The sequence below is a fragment of the Oncorhynchus clarkii genome, chromosome 6 (genome assembly GCF_045791955.1).
Source record: "Oncorhynchus clarkii lewisi isolate Uvic-CL-2024 chromosome 6, UVic_Ocla_1.0, whole genome shotgun sequence".
Classification (NCBI taxonomy): domain Eukaryota; kingdom Metazoa; phylum Chordata; class Actinopteri; order Salmoniformes; family Salmonidae; genus Oncorhynchus; species Oncorhynchus clarkii.
Window position 1 is genome coordinate 38,005,946 of NC_092152.1, and position 19,652 is coordinate 38,025,597.

The 19,652-nt window shown below is 39.6% G+C and overlaps 1 protein-coding gene across 1 annotated transcript; it reads right to left on the minus strand.

The window, feature by feature from the left end:
- Positions 1–382: 382 nt before the first annotated feature.
- LOC139411094 (secreted frizzled-related protein 1a) lies at positions 383–18,239 on the minus strand. The gene is made up of 3 exons (XM_071156941.1): positions 17,413–18,239; positions 12,742–12,822; positions 383–1,821 (listed from the first exon to the last, which is right to left on the minus strand). Exons 1-3 carry the CDS (start codon positions 17,936–17,938, stop codon positions 1,496–1,498), a joined length of 933 nt encoding a protein of 310 aa, XP_071013042.1. The 5' UTR covers positions 17,939–18,239; the 3' UTR covers positions 383–1,495.
- Between the last annotated feature and the right edge of the window lie 1,413 nt (positions 18,240–19,652).

The following is a 19,652-nucleotide window of genomic DNA, read 5'->3' on the forward strand; positions in this document are numbered from 1 at the left end:
GCCCTTTGGAAGTTTTAGATCGTACCATGGTCTAAATGCAGGCCCAAGGTATCATAATAACTTTGAAAAAATTCACAAGTTGTAAAGGCAAAGCCAAGAATTCCTAACATGTGCAAATAGTATGGAGATTTGAAAATCATTATGGACATTACACGCAGGAAGCTGACATTCCATACAATTAACTGTGTAGTACCGTGCCCTGAATGTGCTTACCCATTTTATTTCTGTGGTGTATGAGCATAAGCCATGGGTATCATTGTAATTCAAGCCACACTTGGTACTTCCTTCAACTGACTGAGAGCAAACAAGACTGGGAGTGATATCTCTACAAAAATGGTATAGGTCACACAATGTGAAATGGAAAAAAGATTCCAGACAACTCTTCATTGTTTTCTATATTTATGTAAAATGTGTATGTACATAACAAGGGGCAGAAATACACTGCAGGAATTCACATTTTCAGTCATTGAACGTGATAGTGCTAAGATGGATCAGCAATACTGAACGAAACAATCAAAATACAGATTTGTCAATCCACTGTTAGCACTTTCAAAATGTGAGGCTACACAAAGTTGTCACAAACTTAATGAACGTCAATCTAGAGGGGTAGCAATTTAAGACTGCATTAACGAAAAACAAACAAAACTTTGGTCAAATATTATCTGACATCATATACAAATGCAAGGGATTTCATTATTCTACTATATACCGGAGCAACCACTCAAGAAACTGATTTGCATTTGAATTGAAATACTGAACAATGCATACTGCATCAAAGTACATTCCATACACTTGTACCATTATTAAGTTATTTTGACTCAGATGATGCAGTTGATGTACTGGAATTGATTGGATTAACATATGTATATATCTTTTTCAAGTCAAAGAAAATGTGAAACAAAAGAGGCAACTGAAGAGAGGATGAAATTCTTAAAATCAACTGTAGTGCAGTCATTATTTGGATGAGACAATCCGGTGAAAACACACTATCATACTATTGTCAACAAGTTATTCAATGACCTTATCTATGATGTGGCTTTTAAAGCTAAAATACAAGTAATTGTTGATTCTGTATGATCGATTCAATATGATCTAATTGTAAATTCTATGATCTACTAATACATGTTCAGAGCAATTAGGAGCAAGTCCATTCATTTCAGCAGAACTCACTGAATTGTGGTCTTTTTACTGCACATTCAGGGAGTGTGTAACACAAATATCTACATACAAAAGTGGAAACGCTTTCAGTACAGGAGGAGGGGGTGCAGTGTCATTTACTTTTTCAGATAACTGGAAACCCACCGGGTCTCAATGATCACACTGCTTAACTGGAAAATGGACGACAGGAAATTCAAAGCAGGTCTGTAAATATACAAAGAGATATATATAGATGTATAAACAAAAACAATAAAAAGCTAAACAAAGGTGGGTTGTTTGGTTGTGCAAGTTCTTCTGTAGCATGATGATGAGATGCTTCTAGAAAGGCTTGGTCTGATTATTTGAAGACATTCTCGAAAGCTGGACACTTGTGGGTCTTGAGTTTCTTGATGGCCTTTTTGAACTCTTTGCTGGACTTGTCCCACTTGTGGATGCCCGTCAGGAGGAACTGCTTGTCCACCTTGCGGCCCATGATCAGGTAGGTGTTGCCCAGGTTGTCCAGCTGCTGGCAGGGGCAGTCGGCTCCGTTCTTCAGGTACAGAACCAGATTCTTTAGGTCTTTCTTCTTCAGGTGGCCCAGTTTCAACGGCTTCTTCCTTTTCTGCAGAATCACCTTGCGGTCCATTCCTTCCCGTCTCACCTCCTTGATCTTGGTCTTGATGGCTACAATCAAATAGACGTCAAAATAAAGAAGGCGTTGTTAAAAACATTAACATGTCTATTCTTTTATATGTTACGGTAAATACTTAGCTTGTGGGCTAGCTCAGAATGTTGAATCATATCTAGGGTTAGCCTGAGGCACTTTTCTTTTTAGCCATGTTAATATTTAATGTCAGAACAGAATGACAATCATATAATCCCTGTGTACGCATTGTGCAAGGGCCAGGGGCTCTGTGACAAGACAGCAAGCCGAAAGGTTGGGTGGCAGAGCAGAGGTTATCAGTGGTTAGATAGCTAGGCCCCAGACACCAAGGACCATTAAAGAAAGCAGCCTGGTCTCATAGACTAGACGTAACATAGTAAATGTAAATCCGGGACAATCAAATTAGTATGATATGTTATGTATGGGTACATAAGACAGATGGTTACTTAAGGCAAGAACGAAAGTAGAGTGGTTAGTCGGAGTGGATGGGTAGGCGTATGGCACAAACGTCTAGCAACCGTCTAGCCACTTTGCTAGACGGTTGGGATGTTAGCTAACCCTTCCCCTAACCCTATCACACGAACGTCTAGCAACCCAAAGGTTGCGAGTTTGAATCTCATTACGGACAATTTTAGCAACTTTTCAACTACTTACAAAGTAGCTAAAAAGTAGTAACTACTTAGCATCTTAGCTAACCCTTCCCCTAACCCTAACCCTTTTATCTAACCCTTACCCTAACCATAACCCTTTTTGATAAACTTTCCCTAACCTTAACCCTTTAACCTGACTCCTAACCTCAACCCTAACCTTAAACCTAACCCATAGCATAGCTAATGTTAGCCAGCTAGCTAGAATTAATAACATGTCATACGATTTGAAAATGTGTAACATATCCCATCTCTATGGGAAACTGATCTGTCTACATTGGCTATTCTTTTCATTGGGCTCCCGAGTGGCGCAGCGGTCTAAGGCACTGCGTCTCAGTGCAAGAGGCGTCACTACATACCCTGGTTTGATCCTGGGCTGTATCAAAACTGGCTGTGATCGGGAGTCCCATAGGCGGATGAACAAGTGGCCTAGTGTGGTTATGGGAGGGTTTGGCCGAGGTAGGCCGTCATTGTAAAATAAGAATTTGTCCTTAACTGACTTGCCTAGTTAAATAAATACAAATACGTTCAATGGACAGGAATGTTCAAATTCCCCTGTGCCCCTCCAGATGTAACAGGGACCGGGGTTTTGTTCCCTTAAGTACCCCCTATCTAAGCTCATTGGTTTTAGTGAAGGATCCCTACTCCCTGAGCTAGACTTGAGATGTATTGAGGGAGATGAATGATCTTCAAATATTTGTAAAATGCAACACATAGAATTGAAAAATTATTCTAAATTCACAATGGTTCAAGGTTGGAAGATTGGTTGGAAGATTCCAGATTTCCTGCTTATTACTTACGATTCTAGGAATCTTCCAACCAGGTTTTCTGGAAGACCTGGACATTTTGGGAAAGCTGCTGGAACGTTGCAACCCTAACCCTACCCTTATGTTCAATACCACTACAACCACTGCAATATCACCACTGATTGTCACTGAAAGAAAGTGAAACATTTGATGCTGTAATACATTGTAACCTTGCCTTTCATCATTTCTTGATATGTGGCCATGTATTGCCACAATTTTACACCCACCAAATGTCTCAATAATCTTTTTTATTTTTTTTTGTACTTTTATCTCTCCAAATCCCACACCGGGTCTCTGATTTCGCTTAATCTGTCTGATCTTTCACTAAACTCTATTTAACCTGCTAATCTCTTTGTTTCCTCCACCTCCCCTTCTGAAATGGTGCACGAGTCAACCCCATGGTGGTCCAAATCTCAGCATCTATTCATGTATCTCAAATGGCACCCTATTCCCTGTATAGTGCACGACTTTTGACCAGGGCACATAGAGTGACATTTGGGCTCCCGAATGGCACAGCGGTCTAAGGCACTGTATCTCAGTGCTAGAGGTGTCATTACAGACCCTAGTTCAATTCCAGGCTGTATCACAACTGGCGGTGATTGGGAGTCCCGGGGTAGGCTGTCATTGTAAATAAGAATTTGTTCTTAACTGACTTGCCTAGTTAAATAAATAAAATGTAGACTCAGCCTCTATGGGTATAGGCCTACCTCTTCATCTCCCCACACAGTAAAGCAGGCTACTGCATGAGTGCAGGTGACTTCAGTGCATGGCAATAAGGGGAATGTATGGCACATTGCTGTGATTCCCCTCAATTGATCTACGGGCAGGATTAATGACCATCTTGTGATCTTTTAATACAGGGATTTGCTCCTGCACTTGGTAAATTGGCTGCTGATCGAGATGTGGTGCTGACTGATCTGTCTTTGATAATCTGATAAAAAAATAAGAATACTTAACGAAAACAACATACATTATTATCAGTGTAGCTTACAGATAGGGGTAAAGACTGGTGTAGGAAATATAGGCTACTACTATATATCTGAACTCTAAATAGGCCCCTACTTAAAATGCACCATAATATGCACCATAAAATGCATTCAATAGCTAATATAGACTACTATATCTGAACTCGTAATAGGCTTCTACATGAACTATAGGTACCATGTTTTAGGGTTCATCTATTGCCCCTCTATCTTCCCATTGCCAATTAAAGTGTTAGAAAAAGAACAGTCCCAGTGGTTTTCCAGGTATTAACAGTGCACATGGTCGGGATTAGGACCTTTATCCTCCATCTCTGGTCCATGAAAAGTCTCTGTGAGGAGGGCTTAGTGTTAAATGAAATCAAAATTGGCAGCTTTCATAATTGGCGAGTCATAAAAGATAAGGTCTAGCCCACCCCTGAAACCACTTTATCTGGATAAATCCAGCTTAAACTCTGTGCTGAACTTTCTTTGCACCTTGTGTTGCTTGTGTGCATATCTCCCTGGCCAAAGTGTACAGCACAGTGTCTGACCAGGTAGGTTATGGTTTTAACTGCTCAGGAGAAAGGCTCAGTCATTGATCAGTAGTGCCTTCGGGGCAGTTATACTAGAATTCATGTTACTATTTAATCTAATATTCTGGGCCCCTGTTTCGGTAAACTATTCACCCCAAACTATCATCTGACACGAGCGTTACAATAATTTATCAAGCATTCAAAGTTACCAGAGAGAAAATAGGAAACACTGCATAAACACTGCACTTCATCTCTCATTCTATCTTCAATGTTATCTCCATCTGTCGTTGGTCTCAGGTTTGGACAAATTGAAGCACTCAAACTCTCTATCAATCGGCTATGCTGTAAAGTTTGTGGGCATCTAGGCTGTAACCTTTGTCCCTGACCCTTGACCTGATTGCATCTTCTGGTTTAGAGACAGGCTTTCAGACAGCTAAGATGGTGTCATAAACCCAGCAGGAGCGGGTAAGTTGGGCATGGGCCCATTCACAACCATGGAATAACACAGCCCTCGGCCATTCACAACCATGGAACCTGTCTGCCCCATGAGCCAATGTCTACGTCCCAAATTACACTCTATTCCTTACATAGTTCACTCCTTTTCACCTGGCTTGTATGGGCCCTGATCAGTCTAGATCAGGGCCGGGGCTGCTGTACTTTCGTTTTTTTCCATTAGTATGGGGAGGAATGGATGGTGCAATTACCTATACCACCAGAGTGAAAGCCAGCTGTCAGAAGTAGGGCATGGTGGGTTTGAATATAAGTGTTCTGGAGTTGTGTAACAAAGAGCTGTGGTAATAAAAGTTTAAGTATGGAGATAAATCATGTTGGGAACAAAGTGTTGAGTGGGATGTACCATAAAACCATCAGCAGAGTAGACAGCACTGATGTTTAGAAATATATTAATCAGGATATCTGAGGAACAAGGGACTGGGAAGAGTTTAGCTAGCTAGATGGCTATCTCCAATTGTATTTGAAATATGTTAATTTCCTCATGGTTGATCATGATCACCCAACACATAACGTTTGGTTAACTGAACTGTGGATTTTGCTGTTTGTCTTTATATTCACTCTTTAATTGGACCGAAGCTAAAAATACAGTTCAGTTATTCAGAGATAAACAAAAACTTGGGTCACTGTACAGTGCATATGGTCAAGCAGACTTTCAAGAAACAACCTTTCTACTTAAAAAACAGCACATTTCTATTCCTCCATGTCTTTTACAAACACATGTATACTTTCTCTGCCAGATTGTCCTGTATCCAACCAAAAAGCATGAAAAGCTTTCGCCTTAAAATATTCCAACTTTATTTAGATAAACTTGCCTGAGAATGTCAAAATGTGATTGTGAGATTGGGAAGGAAGCTATTATTCATGACTTCAAACAATGGCACACAATAGTAATAAGCCTCTCTTCCCTTTAGAAAAAATATATATACTTTTGATTTCACCTAATTTGTTTATTCTGTCATAAAGAGCACATGTTCAACTTCATTAAAAACAAAAACGTGTTTTCCAATCTCAAGAGGTTAAAATACTATACATTGTACAACGCTCAAAGTGTAGGTCTACGTCGTGTGCTTCCAATGAGTAGTAGTATACGGCTCTACAGCGAATGGTTAGCTGTCTTATGGAGCATTAGTAACGGCTCTCCAGCTGGTAATTAGTAGTTAAATCAGCCATGAATCCCCGTGTGACAGGGGGAAAGGAAGCTTGTTGTGTGCAACAGGGAGGGGCGATTGAACGTAAGATTCATTAAAAAATATATATAATTGTACAGTTTTTCAACACAAAACACCAGAAAATGGCCAAAAAGAGTAGAACCAGCTCACCTGCTTTTACACTATTACTTTTAGATGTTTCTTTTGCAATACATATTTAAAAATGAATAGTTTTAACATATTAAAATGAGAATTCAGTTCACGTAACAGCATAGCTCCGAGAAGTAGGGGTGCTGAGGGTGCTGCAGCACCTCCTGAAAAATCGGAATATTTGAATAATACAAAGAAAAAAAATTGGTTTCTTTCTCTCTCAAAAGTAGTGCACTGGTCCTTTACTAGTCCTTTATTAGTGGACCGATATAGCTGTCTGTAGTGCGGGCAAAAAACATTGACATTTTACAAATTAATAAAAAATGAAAATCTGAAATGTCTTGAGTCAATAAGTATTCAACCCCTTTGCTATGGCAAGCCTAAATAAGTTCAGGAGTACAAAGTTGCTTAACAAGTCACATAATAAGTTAAATGGACTCACTCTGTGTGCAATAATAGTGTTTAACATTATTTTTTTTAATGACTACCTCATCTCTGTATCCCACGCATACAATTGTCTGTAAGGTCCCTCAGTCGAGCAGTTAATTTCAAATACAGATTCAACCACAAAGACAAACTCAGACATTGAATATCCATTTGAGCATGGTGCAGTTATTAATTACACTTTGAATGGTGTATCAATACAGCCAGTCACTACAGAAATACAGGTGTCCTTCCTAACTCAGTTGCCGGAGACGAAGAAAACCAATGGTGACTTTAAAACAGTTACAGAGTTGAATGGCTTGATAGGAGAAAACTGAGGATGGATCAAATACATTGTAGTTACTCTGCAATACCAACTTAATTAACAGAGTGAAAAGGAGGAAGTCTGTACATAATAAAAATATTCCAAAACTTGCACCCTGTTTGCACCAAAGCACTAAAGTAATACTGCAAAACATTTGTCAAAGCAATTTGCTTTGTGTCCTGAATACAAAGGTGTTATGTTTGGGGCAAACCCAATACAACACATTACTGAGTTATACTCTTCATACTTTCAAGCATAGTGGTAGCTGCATCATGTTATGGGTATGCTTCTAATCGTTAAGGACTGGGGAGTTTTTCAGGATAAAATAGAAAAGAAATGGAGCTAAGCACAGGCAAAATCTGGGAGCAAAACCTGGTTCAGTCTGCTTTCCACCAGACACTAGGAGATGAATTCACATTTCATCAGGACAATAACCTAAAACACTAAGCCAAATCTACACTGGAGTTTCTTACTAAGAAGACAGTGAATATTCCTTAGTTGCAGTTTTGACTAAAATCTACTTGAAAATCTCTGGCAAGACCTGAAAATGGTTGTCTAGCAATGATCAACAACCAATTTGACAGAGCTTGAAGAAATGTGAAAATAATAATGGGCAAAGGTTGCACAATCCAGGTGTGGAAAGCTCTTAGAGATGTACCCACGAAGACTCACAGCTGTAATTGCAGCCAAAGATGCTTCTACAAAGTATTGATTTGGGTGTGAATACTTATGTAAATAAGATATTTCTGTATTTCATTTTCAATATATTTTCTAAAATGCCTAAAAGCATGTTTTCACTTACGGGGTATTGTGTGTAGATATGTTAGCAAAAAAAATATTTGATATGTTTTGAATTCAAGCTTTAACTCAAAAAAATGTGGAATAAGTCGAGGGGTATGAATACTTTCTGAAAGCACTGTATATGTATTTTTTTCCGTATGGGTTTCACACTGGATTCTGTTAACATGGGTTCTGTTAAATGAGAACAGACCTTTCGCAATGAGATCTTTCCAGGAACTGAGCGTTTTAGTGAGTGAAAAAAATGCTAATTCTGTGCCAGCGGAGGCAAATTTCTGACATGATTAGTCTCCGCAGATGAATAAAACTGACTTCTATGTAAGTCACAGATTCCTCCAGCTAACTGCCCTGACTGAGGTAGCCTTTCAAGCACACAGTCTGATGTTAGGCCTGGTATAGGTGAATTTTGACTAAGATTATGCCATTGCTGCTACAGTTAAACTGTACATGTAAATGTATGTCTATATACCCATGTGAATATTAGTGATAAAAAGTACATTCAGCATCTCTTGCTTGCAAAGTAGGCAGGATATTGCATAGTGAAAGTCTAGAGTAGTGCTCTTTACTTATCTTATCTTATCTATTATCTATTATCTCTGACTCATTTTGGTCTGACCAAAAGTGCTGTAATGAAAGCATAACAATAGATTGGCTCATGAGTCATGTGACCAGATGCTTTGTTGAGGTAAAAACGGATCTTTATAAAATCATGTCATAATTGCTTTCACATTTCACCCTTTTCTCTCTCCTCTCACAACATTAATGACAGTTCTTTCACACCATATAATAGTTGTTTTTGAGTTAAGCCCATTCTTGCATGAGATTTAGGACAAAATAAGAAGAGAAACCTTTCAGACAAATATTGACTCACATTTTTGCACCACTACAATGTAAAATAATAGAATTTGCTCAACAGTACTGCTTCATAAAAAAACATAACCAAATATTGTGTCAAGCTAAAAGCATAGGTTATGCTTCAGTTATTGATTAACCTGTGGCAGCCATTTTAGAAACCTCTTCTCTCATTTCTTTAGCCAATTAGAATATCTAGCATAAACATGTCTTGTTTACATGTTGCCCAACTGGTACAGCAAAGCAAACCCACCACTATAGCCCATGGCATTGCCACACAGCAAGCAGAGCAGCCCCTGGCTCTATCCCAAATCGCACTCTAGTCCCTACATAGTGAACTACTTTTGACCAGAACCATATGAGCCCTGGTCAAAAATAGTGCACTATATAGGGAATAGGGAGTAATTTTGGACACAGCCCCTTTTTTTCTCATGGGAGTTGGGACTCTCCCTTTGTGGGCCACTCCTGCAGTGATTGGGTCTAATGGATGCAATAAAAGTCTAATTTAACAGTCATTGTCAAAGGCCATGCTCAGCCTGCCTGGATAAGCTCAGACGTCAAGCTTTAAAGACATTATGACAAGGAAACAAAACAACATCTGTCTTAATCAGAGATGAAACAGACCAACGTGCCACTTTCATTTGGCAAACCAGGGAAGTTTCTGAGAACAGAAAAGTGAGGCTCATCATTACAGTGTAAGAATGGGACAATTAATTTAAAATGCTGCACATAACTTTGGGTATTAGCTTTCCCTGAGAACAACTTTGAAAGAAGATGTGCAGAAAGTCCGTCTTCCCAAGGTCTGGCGGTTGGAATGGATTTGGAAACCACCAAAAACTTGGAGGCCAGCTTCTACCGATTTAAAATAAGGCACAGCATCACATAAACGTGTGCACTCTATTCTATTTGCATACAATCACTGCTTCAAGGTGTGCTGAATGAACAGTGTCCCTGCATGCGAGAAACTATCAATGCATTTTAATTGCATAGAAAAACAAAACATTCTAAGTTGTTGCTACACTGCATTGGCACACTGTGGATGGGATGGGCTGTCAAGCCACCAGACAAGCAGAAAGACATTCCCATACATGTGACATCAGTCCCCTGTGACAGAGACTGAGATTTGGACCAATAGGAATTAAGCTTTAACTTGCAACCCTGCTGACACCTCCTTTAAATACCTCCTAAATAAAGACTTTAGGGCTCCAATTCATTAGTTACAGAATATTAGCTTTTAAAGGAGTAATACAAACTCCAAAGCTCTGTTTTTCTAGCGGATTAAGGCAGTAACTTTTTCCAGTCTATATGTAACTTTGTGAGAATCAAGCACATGGCCAAAAAAACAAGGTCAATTGGTAGTAGTAACCCCCAAGAGGAGATTTTTCTCTAGATCGTTCACATTCGTTTACTTGGTGGTCAGTTGGTAGATCAATCCATTATGTCTGAAGGAATGATCCCCAGGAGTATACAAATTGTAAATGTTTTCAATTTCACACACTAATCCCAGCATTGTTATACTCAGAAAGAACAATTACCCTGAGTACTGTCAGATAGTAGACATGGTGAAATGTTTGTCAAAGCTATATAAATTCTCTGATAATGAAAGACATATCTCTTTTTTCGACCATGATGTGTGACTGACCAAGGAGTTTATTTAAAATATTGTATCATCGAACAAGCATAAAATTGTGCAAATCGATGGAACATGAAACATTTCTTTACTGAAAATGTGCTTGAACAGTGAGTTTATGGTCATACATACACAATATATCCAAAGGTATCGTGCCCATAGGGGTATAGGGGCATGATACCAGGTTTGATACCAGGTTTCCTCCAGATGTAAAGCTTTGCATTCTGGCCAAAGAGTTCAATCTTGGTTTCATCAGACCAGAGAATCTTGTTTCTCATGGTCTGAGAGTCTTTATGTGCCTTTTGGTAAACTCCAAGCAGGCTGTCATGTGCCTTTTACTGAAGAGTGGATTCTCTGGCCACTCTACCATAAAGGCCTGATTGGTGGGGTGCTGCAGAGATTGTTGTCCTTCTGAAAGGTTCTCCCATCTTCACAGAGGAACTCTAGAGTTCTGTCAGAGTGACCATCGGGTTCTTGGTCACCTCCCTGACTAAGGCCCTTCTTCCCCGATTGCTCAGTTTGGCCGGACGGCCAGCTCTAGGAAGAGTCTTTGGGGTTCCAATCTTCTTCCATTTAAGAACGATGGAGGCCACTGTGTTCTTGGGGACCTTCAATACTATTTTGGTACCCTTCCCCAGATCTTTGCCTTGACACAATACTGTCTCGGCGCTCTACGGACAATTAATTCGACATCTTGGCTTGGTTTTTGCTCTGACATGACCTGTCAGCTGTGGGACCTTTAAATATACAGATGTGTGCCTTTCCAAATCAAGTCCAATCAATTGAATTGACCACAGGTGGACACCAATCAAGTTGTAGAAACATCTCAATGGAAACAGGATGCACCTGAGCTCAAGTTCGAGTCTGAATACTTATGTAAATAAGTTATTTCTGTTTATATTTTTAATACATTTGCAAAAATGTCTAGAAACCTGTTTTCACTTTGCTATTATGGGGTATTGTGTGTAGATTGCTGAGGATTTTTATTTATTTAATCAATTTTAGATTAAGGCTGTAACATAACAAAATGTGGAAAAAGTCAAGGGGTCTGAATACTTTCCGAAGGCACTGCATTTATATATTTGTTTCTCTGTAATACTACTAGTCACCTAGCAATTTCATAAAGTTGGCTTTTAGCTAGTGCAGATAGGTTCCGAATCTCCGAACCTCATAACTAGCTACCAAGAATCCATTTCAGGCTATCAAGTTAGATTTGCTAGCCTGTCTAACTATCTTAGCTGGCATGCCTGCTGCCAAGGTTGGTAATAACTAAAGCAATAACTAAATGTACTGAATAAGATTCACATTCCTTTCAATCTTTTACCCAAATTTTAGCAGATATGCAGAGAAGAATATTTAGTTTATAAAAAAAAAGAACAACCAGTCAGGAGGATACAGACAGAGGTATGCGTAGATATGTAGAACCATGTATATATTTTTGACATAGAAGTATGCATAATAATTATGGATCTAGATTGCACATTGTAAATATACAGTCAGTTTGAACTAAATCCATGATCCTCTAAACTAACCATGATAATTATTGTGGGACTGACCCATTTTTATTATTTTCTAATTGTTAATCTACAGTAAATTGCTTTTCTTTTCAGAGGCTTTTCTTTCCAATAGACTTAATAAACCCACTAAAGACCACACTTTTAAGATCGTACAAAGAGAAGACTGTGCGGTGCTATGGAACATCATCTATAGCTGGAATAAATCACCAAGCTCATTACTGTAACCAGCATGGCAAGAGTCAGGGAATGCATGTAAATAAGAAATCCTATTGGCAAGAGTGTCACTTTAATAACTTTTCAAAGCTTGCTTTTGGAAAGATCTTACAATGTACGTTGAGGGGCTGCAGACCAAAGGTGGGAAGGAGGGCTCATTAGATCTGGGGCAAATTCCAGAGCTATAGGTATAGACATACTGTAGTTCTCCATTGTATGTGGTTCCATTTGTATAGGCTTCTATGCCATGGAGAGTGCAACCTCTTGTGTTGGCTAACACAATCAATAGGTATAGTAGCCCATAGGAAAACATGCTGTGTGTGAGTGAGTGTGCGCGTGTGTATATGCCTCTTCTTCTGTATTTTTAGGAAATGCTTAACAAACTGAATGAAAATGGTAGTGTTAGGGTTAGGAGACGCTTACCAAACTCGCTGGCACACATGTGCTCTAGAATGATGTCTGTTTTCATTTCGTTGTCACATGGGGGACAGATGGGGGAGTAACCTGTGGAAGGGAGGGAGGAGAAAGTCTTTTCAGAGGGCAGGACATGCAGCACTGTCACAATAATCAACCAAGTAACAGCCATGATCAAATGGATCAAGAGTAGGGTTGCAAAATTCCTGTAACTTTCCGAAAACTCCAAGAAATCCTGTGAAGATTCCCTAAATCAGAAGGGAATAAGCAAGAAATCCGGTATCCACCATCCAGAATTTCTGGATGAACTGTGAATTTGGGGAAAGTTCCTGGAATTTTTCAACCAGTGAAAGTTTTTTTCTCTCCCTAAAATCACTATTCAAACTGAAGGGAACAACGGCTGCCAGTAACTGAATCCCTAACAGATTATAGCATCGTTCACACCTCTATTTACCTCAACATCAGCTCACTTCCCATGGTAGTAACACTTTTGATCTTTTACCACCTATCTCCCTGCCTGTGCTTCAAATCAACCTTGCAGATGAAATCTTATGTGAACACCTACAGTATGTGAAGATGACACCTGACATTCTGGTCAGAGGTGCTGAGTACACTCTGTTGTCAGTTGCTCTGGTGTTTTTCCCCTCAAACGTATTCATCCAAACTCCAATGACGTTTGTTCTTGTTTGACAGTAAAACTCATAACTGACCGACCTGACCTCAGTTGGAATGTCATGTGCTTTTATAGCAGGTCATAACTATGGCCTCCAGGACACAATGCTGCTCATTATAGGCTAGATTTATGAAATGATAGGGGATATCAGTAGTCTTCTCAATATCCAAGACTGACTATCATTCCATTGTTATTTGGTGGTTAGTTTTGATCTCTTCGGAGTCTATGCTAACAGAGTCAATCTGTCCTGGAGGCCTGTTTTACTGTAAAAGCATGTGGAAATGCATGTGTGTACACGCATGCACACACATGAACTGTTACGTGTACCTGAGACTTTTATAGAAGGTACATTACTGACTGTGAAGACAGGGAAGACTGACTGAAACTGGAAAGTCTTCCACTCAGGCTTTCATGTTCTTGTATTTTTAGTTACAGGAGCCAAGTTCCATATGAACATTTTAGAATGTTTTGACATGATTAAAAATAAGGAACGGTTCTAACTGCGTAGTGGCCAACAATGGACAGAAATGCCTTTTTTTTTTTTTTGCTATATAGGGTTTTTGTCAAGTGACATTCGTGAATATTTAATGAAAATTATATTGTTTCAATAATTAAATAACTGTTCTGTTCTTTCTTAAACAGCTTAGCAAAACTTGGCTCTAAACCCCAAAACAACATTTGGAGTACTGTGAGTTTTACCATCTGTAAAATATAAATACATATTTACACACACTTATCCTGTTATTTTGTGATTGCCAGTTGGCTATTACGTGTGTTTGACAAACGCTTACGAAAGTTACACCCAGGTGGAAAGCACTTGTGAAAATAAGCACTGTTTACAGAGTCAAAGGGGCTATATTTTCAATTTTAAAAAAAAAGAATACTCTAAATCTATTGTTACTAGCTTCATACTTGTTTAGCAGTCAGCAGTGGAGAGGATCTTTAAATAACTTACATCAAAATACATGACTTTCTAACCTAATTTTGATTTGATGGTTTATTCATGCAAATGCACCCCCCCCCGTACATCAATAAAAAGCACATATTTTCCCGGGGGTTTTAGGTTCCTGTCAGTCAACAGTGATGAAGATGCAGAACAACACAGACATTAACGGCCCTGTAATGAGAAGAGTGGGGTTAAAACAAGACCGACTCTGTGGCCTGCTGGGCTTCTGACTGGGCAAACACTTTCTGATTTATTTATCGGAAGTGCTGACACATATGACAACAGGTGACCTCTGGAGTCTGTGTCTCCAAATGGCACTCTATTCCCTATGTAGTGCACTACTTTTGACCAGAGCCCTATGGGTCCTAATTAAAAGTAGTACACTACATAGGGAATAGGGTGCCATTTGGGGCACAGCATGTGGATCTCTGTGTGGTCCCCGAGCTCCAAGAGGAGCCTTTTCTCAGGCTGCTGGGCTCCTGCCCACACACACCACCATGTTGTCCCCCCTCGGCCCAACACGTCCCAGTTACAGAGGGACTACCTCAGATCTACAGTAAGTGCTGTGTAACTGCAGCACCACAGAGCGATAAAGACCTCTTCATCGGGTGCTGACCTGGAAAGTCACCAGTCACCATATCAGTTCGCTGTAAGACGGAGCTATTCATGTTCAGAATATAGCAAATGTTTTAGCACTAAGCTAACGTTGTTTTGAAGCCTGCATATACAACGCAGATCAAAATGTAAGGAGGTTGATGATGGAAAGTCCTTTTTAATTTATGAGAAATCTGCAGGAGGTGGCTGTACTTCCCCTTCTGGGACACCTCTAGAACAGAGCAGAGCAGCCTTTCCAACTCGCTCCAAGAGAGATTCTACTAGTTCCTGCCAGGGACACTGACATGGCAATAAAATATTACAACCCGTGACAGAAACAATAATTTTAGACAAAACTTGTCCTTTGATTGTGAAAGGCTGCAGCATTTACACTGAACAAAAATATAAACACAACATGTAAAGTGTTGTCTCATGTTTCAATGTTTTTTTATATACAAACATGTCTGACTTATTGTTAGCCCCAAGCTGTTACAGATGTAGGATCTTAATTTTAGCCAGTTTGCTACAGCAGGAAAATTATCCTGAAGCAACAGGTAATGTAAATTATAATGTGGATTATAATGACTGGACATTTTTTTCGTTGGGGCAAATCAAGTCTAACATTTTAAAGTGGAAATTACAAACTTTAGAAACCTTTTTAAACCTTGAATACACGACAAGTTAACATTTTCTGTACAGGAAAATTATCAGCAACAACATAGTGATCAAATGAAGATCCTACATCTGTAGGTAGTTCTAGTCCTTCTGAACATAACTCAGTCCAGAAACTGTGGTTGCATCCCAAATGGTGCCATATTTCCTATATAGTGCACTACTTTTAACCAGAGCCCTATGTGTCCTGGTGAAAATTAGTGCACTAGGAAATAGGGTTGGGACGCAATCCCAGTGAGATTGTGGCAGTCTCGAGCCAAGTATCCCTGCAGGCAGATAGGCAGACAGGCATCAAGGACCTGATGTCTGTGGGAGTTCACTGTAGCCTTGAAACACAGTATATTACATTAGCAGAATTGATAGTCTGTTTTTTTTTTCTCTCCTCATCATTGTCGCTCTGGTATTCACTCTTTCATAATTCGTATACGTTTGTTTCTGCTATTCAAATTAAACTATATATGTTGTTTCTGTCTGGTGACTTTTTTTGGGGGGGGGGGTTAAAGGAAGAGGCCAGTAGTTAAGACGTCAATATAAAATGGTAATTAATGGATGTATTAGTTATGTGGTTGGACTGCCTCCCAGTTCATAAATTTCACCTTGAAATAAATTGCTACCATCTGTTAAAGGAGTATTAGGCTACAATATTAATTACAACATCACTTCTCTTTGTCAATAGCAAGCAACTTAACGTTTGATACAAAGAGAGGTTCTCTCTTGGTAAAGACAGCGTAGTCTTGTTCGTGCTCTCAAATAACTAAATAAAGGTTTTGCTATCTCGCTCTTACATTTTTTTTAGATAATCTAATCTAGAGGTAATCAAAGCAGTCATGGGAAAAATTACCCCAAAAGGTTGGGAATGGTTCATTTGCATCAGGTTTGACATCAACAAACCCCTGAAACAACATTCTGCTGCCTGAAGAACTGCATGGGTGTCGATTCTCACACTATGTCAAAGTAGTGACTGTTTGTTATCTCAGTCAAGTACTGCAGCTCTATTGAGCTGCCCTATAGGACACTATGTTGAGCCTGCCCTATAGGACACTATGTTGAGCCTGCCCTATAGGATACTATGTTGAGCCTGCCCTATAGGACACTATGTTGAGCCTGCCCTATAGGACACTATGTTGAGTATGCCCTATAGGACACTATGTTGAGCCTGCCCTATAGGACACTATGTTGAGCCTGCCCTATAGGATACTATGTTGAGCCTGCCCTATAGGATACTATGTTGAGCCTGCCCTATAGGACACTATGTTGAACCTGCCCTATAGGACACTATGTTGAGCCTGCCCTATAGGATACTATGTTGAGCCTGCCCTATAGCATACTATGTTGAGCGTGCTCCATAGGATACTGTTGAGCCTGCCCTATTCCGCAATACATGGTAAAAAAAAATACAGATATTTGATCATGATTATTACAGATTATCATGCTTCATCCACAAAATACATCACATGTTTTATCAATTGTAATAAAAACTGCTTCCAAGTGAAGAACATAATGTACATTCAACAATACAGATGACAAACTCCTAGCCAACACCTCAGCTTTTTACATATTGCGACAAGCAATGGCTCAGTTTCAGATCTGGTACCAGACTAGCACATGGAAACATGACTGGCACTTGGTGACATGGGATTCTATATGTAATTCTATAATTCTAGATATTATGGCAGGCATACTGCCTGCAGGTAGGTAGGTAGGTAGGTAGGTAGGTAGGTAGGTAGGTAGGTAGGTAGGTAGGTAGGTAGGTAGGTAGGTTGGTAGGTAGGTAGGTAGGTAGGTATAGCCTTACCTGTGGGTTTTGTGGCTTCAGTGGCATTGGGTGCAGTCATGGCAATGCAGACTTCGTCCTGAGGAAACTTGTCGCAGGTGAGCATCTCAGGCCAGGGGAAGCCGAACGACTCCATGATAGGGGTGCAGCCGTCCCGTACAGCCTCACACAGCCAGCGGCAGGGGTATATGGGGCGCTCCAGGCACACTGGGGCAAACAGGGAGCAGAGGAACACCTGGGTACCCGGGTGGCAGCTCTTATGCACCAGGGGCACCCAGCTGCCCGCCTGCTGCTTCACCTCAGCCATAGTCTCATGCTCCAGTAGGTTAGGCAGCAGCATCTGGTTGTAGCCCACGTTGTGACACAGCCTCAGGTCCTCTGGGATATCCACACACTGAGGAGGCTTGCCATAGCTGCGGCCACCATTGTACATGTCCGATTTCCAGCTCAGGTATTCATACTCAGAGGCTTTGCTCACAGACACCAGTGCCATGGTCAAAGCCAGAGGGATGATTCTCCAACGGCACAATGGTTCAATGGACCTCATTGTTAACAACAGAGGAGAGTCTGCAGAATAAAAGTAAAATGCAGCTCACAATGAAGCTTTCACTGTAGAATAGAACAGACCTGCTTCAAGAGAAAAATAAAATGGAGAAAAGCGCAAAGAGTCCAGTTGATAAATGCTCTCTGAGTTGAAAGTTTCAGGTTTCAGTGTAACTCCACTCCTGCCTTCTTGTTGCAGCCCCGCTGTTCTGTTCCCTTCTGCTGCTACTGACTCACACAAGCGCCTGCAAAGATAACTGTCTAGAGTAGCGCAGCTTGGAAACAAGAGGAGATTGTGAAGTGCGCGTCGGCCAATCGGAAAGGGTCTGCGCCTTTTGGCACTCACACGTCAATCAATGTGCTCAATTACTCACTGCGTAAAACACGGCTTAACGTTCCCTACCCCCTTCATTAGCCTTTTTTTTCTTTGTCAAAACAAACAAGTTGCCTTCACACCAAACAAAAAAATAATTAAATGGTTGAAATAATTTAGTGCTTGGTCAAACGGCAGCTCGTAATCACTTGACAGCTATCATGCACAGTACATTTATGGATCATTTTGGACAGTTATTTGGAGAATTGTAGATCATTTATATTTGACTACAAACACTATTTAGTTACAGCGTCAATATGCGGAAATACAGTATGCGCAGCTCAATAAATATATTAAATCAATCGAAAAACGTTCAAAAGTTTTAAGTCAAAGTTTTAACTTGGTGAAATATAGCATATCTGAAAACACAATTAAGTCAGACCAATAGTGTTGAATATTGATTTTAACCTATATAATGTCACACATTCAAAATGTAAATTCATATGAGGTGAAGAAGGGACAATTGTTCAATGAAATATTAATTCAGTTTACTTAGATCTAATTAGATCTTGTTATAGTAAATTTGTTTATCTGCATGTTAGTCCACTTTTTCTTTTTTTTTACAGCTTTCCATTTGATATGACTACGACAAGACCTGTGAAATCTACCAATTTCAAATGTGCATTAATTTGCATGCCATTGTCTTGTTAATGTCAAAAGCCAATTAAACACTCATGATTAGAAAACAAAGTAGCACTTCACACATAACAATGACCCCCCTGGTCCCGCTGGTCCCAGTAAACAAGACTTAGCCTAGATCTTTCCTTTGTTCGGGAAAACTGGGAGCTTTAAAAAATAATAATAGCCTAAAATAAATGCAACTAGATTATAAATCACAGAGGCCATGGTCTTCATTGCCACACAATATGTTGCATTATAAAATAAGAGGAGTAATGTTGTATGCTATACCATTTTGCTAAATACACATTTTGAGAATTTGATTTAATATATGTTGTTTTGCAGTCATACTATGTAAGCAGGCCTTTAAAAAATATTCCCTGGAGAATTGTTTCGTTTTTTTTGCAATGTGAACAACATATTGTTTATCTAATCTACTCCATGTAGCCTACTGTATTACCCAGTAAGGCTGAATGGTTTGTGATTGGAATTTAACTACAATTACAGCCACATTTAGTTACTTTTATGTCAGGTTTTAAGTCTTTCATTGATAGTACAATTCCAATTTCCAGGATCATCATAGAACGGTCAATGCCCTTGATGAGAAGGTTTACCAAGTATTTGAGATATTATTAATTTCCATTAAACTGTGATGTCTTAACAAGGATTATGCTGACACTATGTCTGTCTAGCAGTGCTGCACCATAGACAGATTTATAAGGCGAAG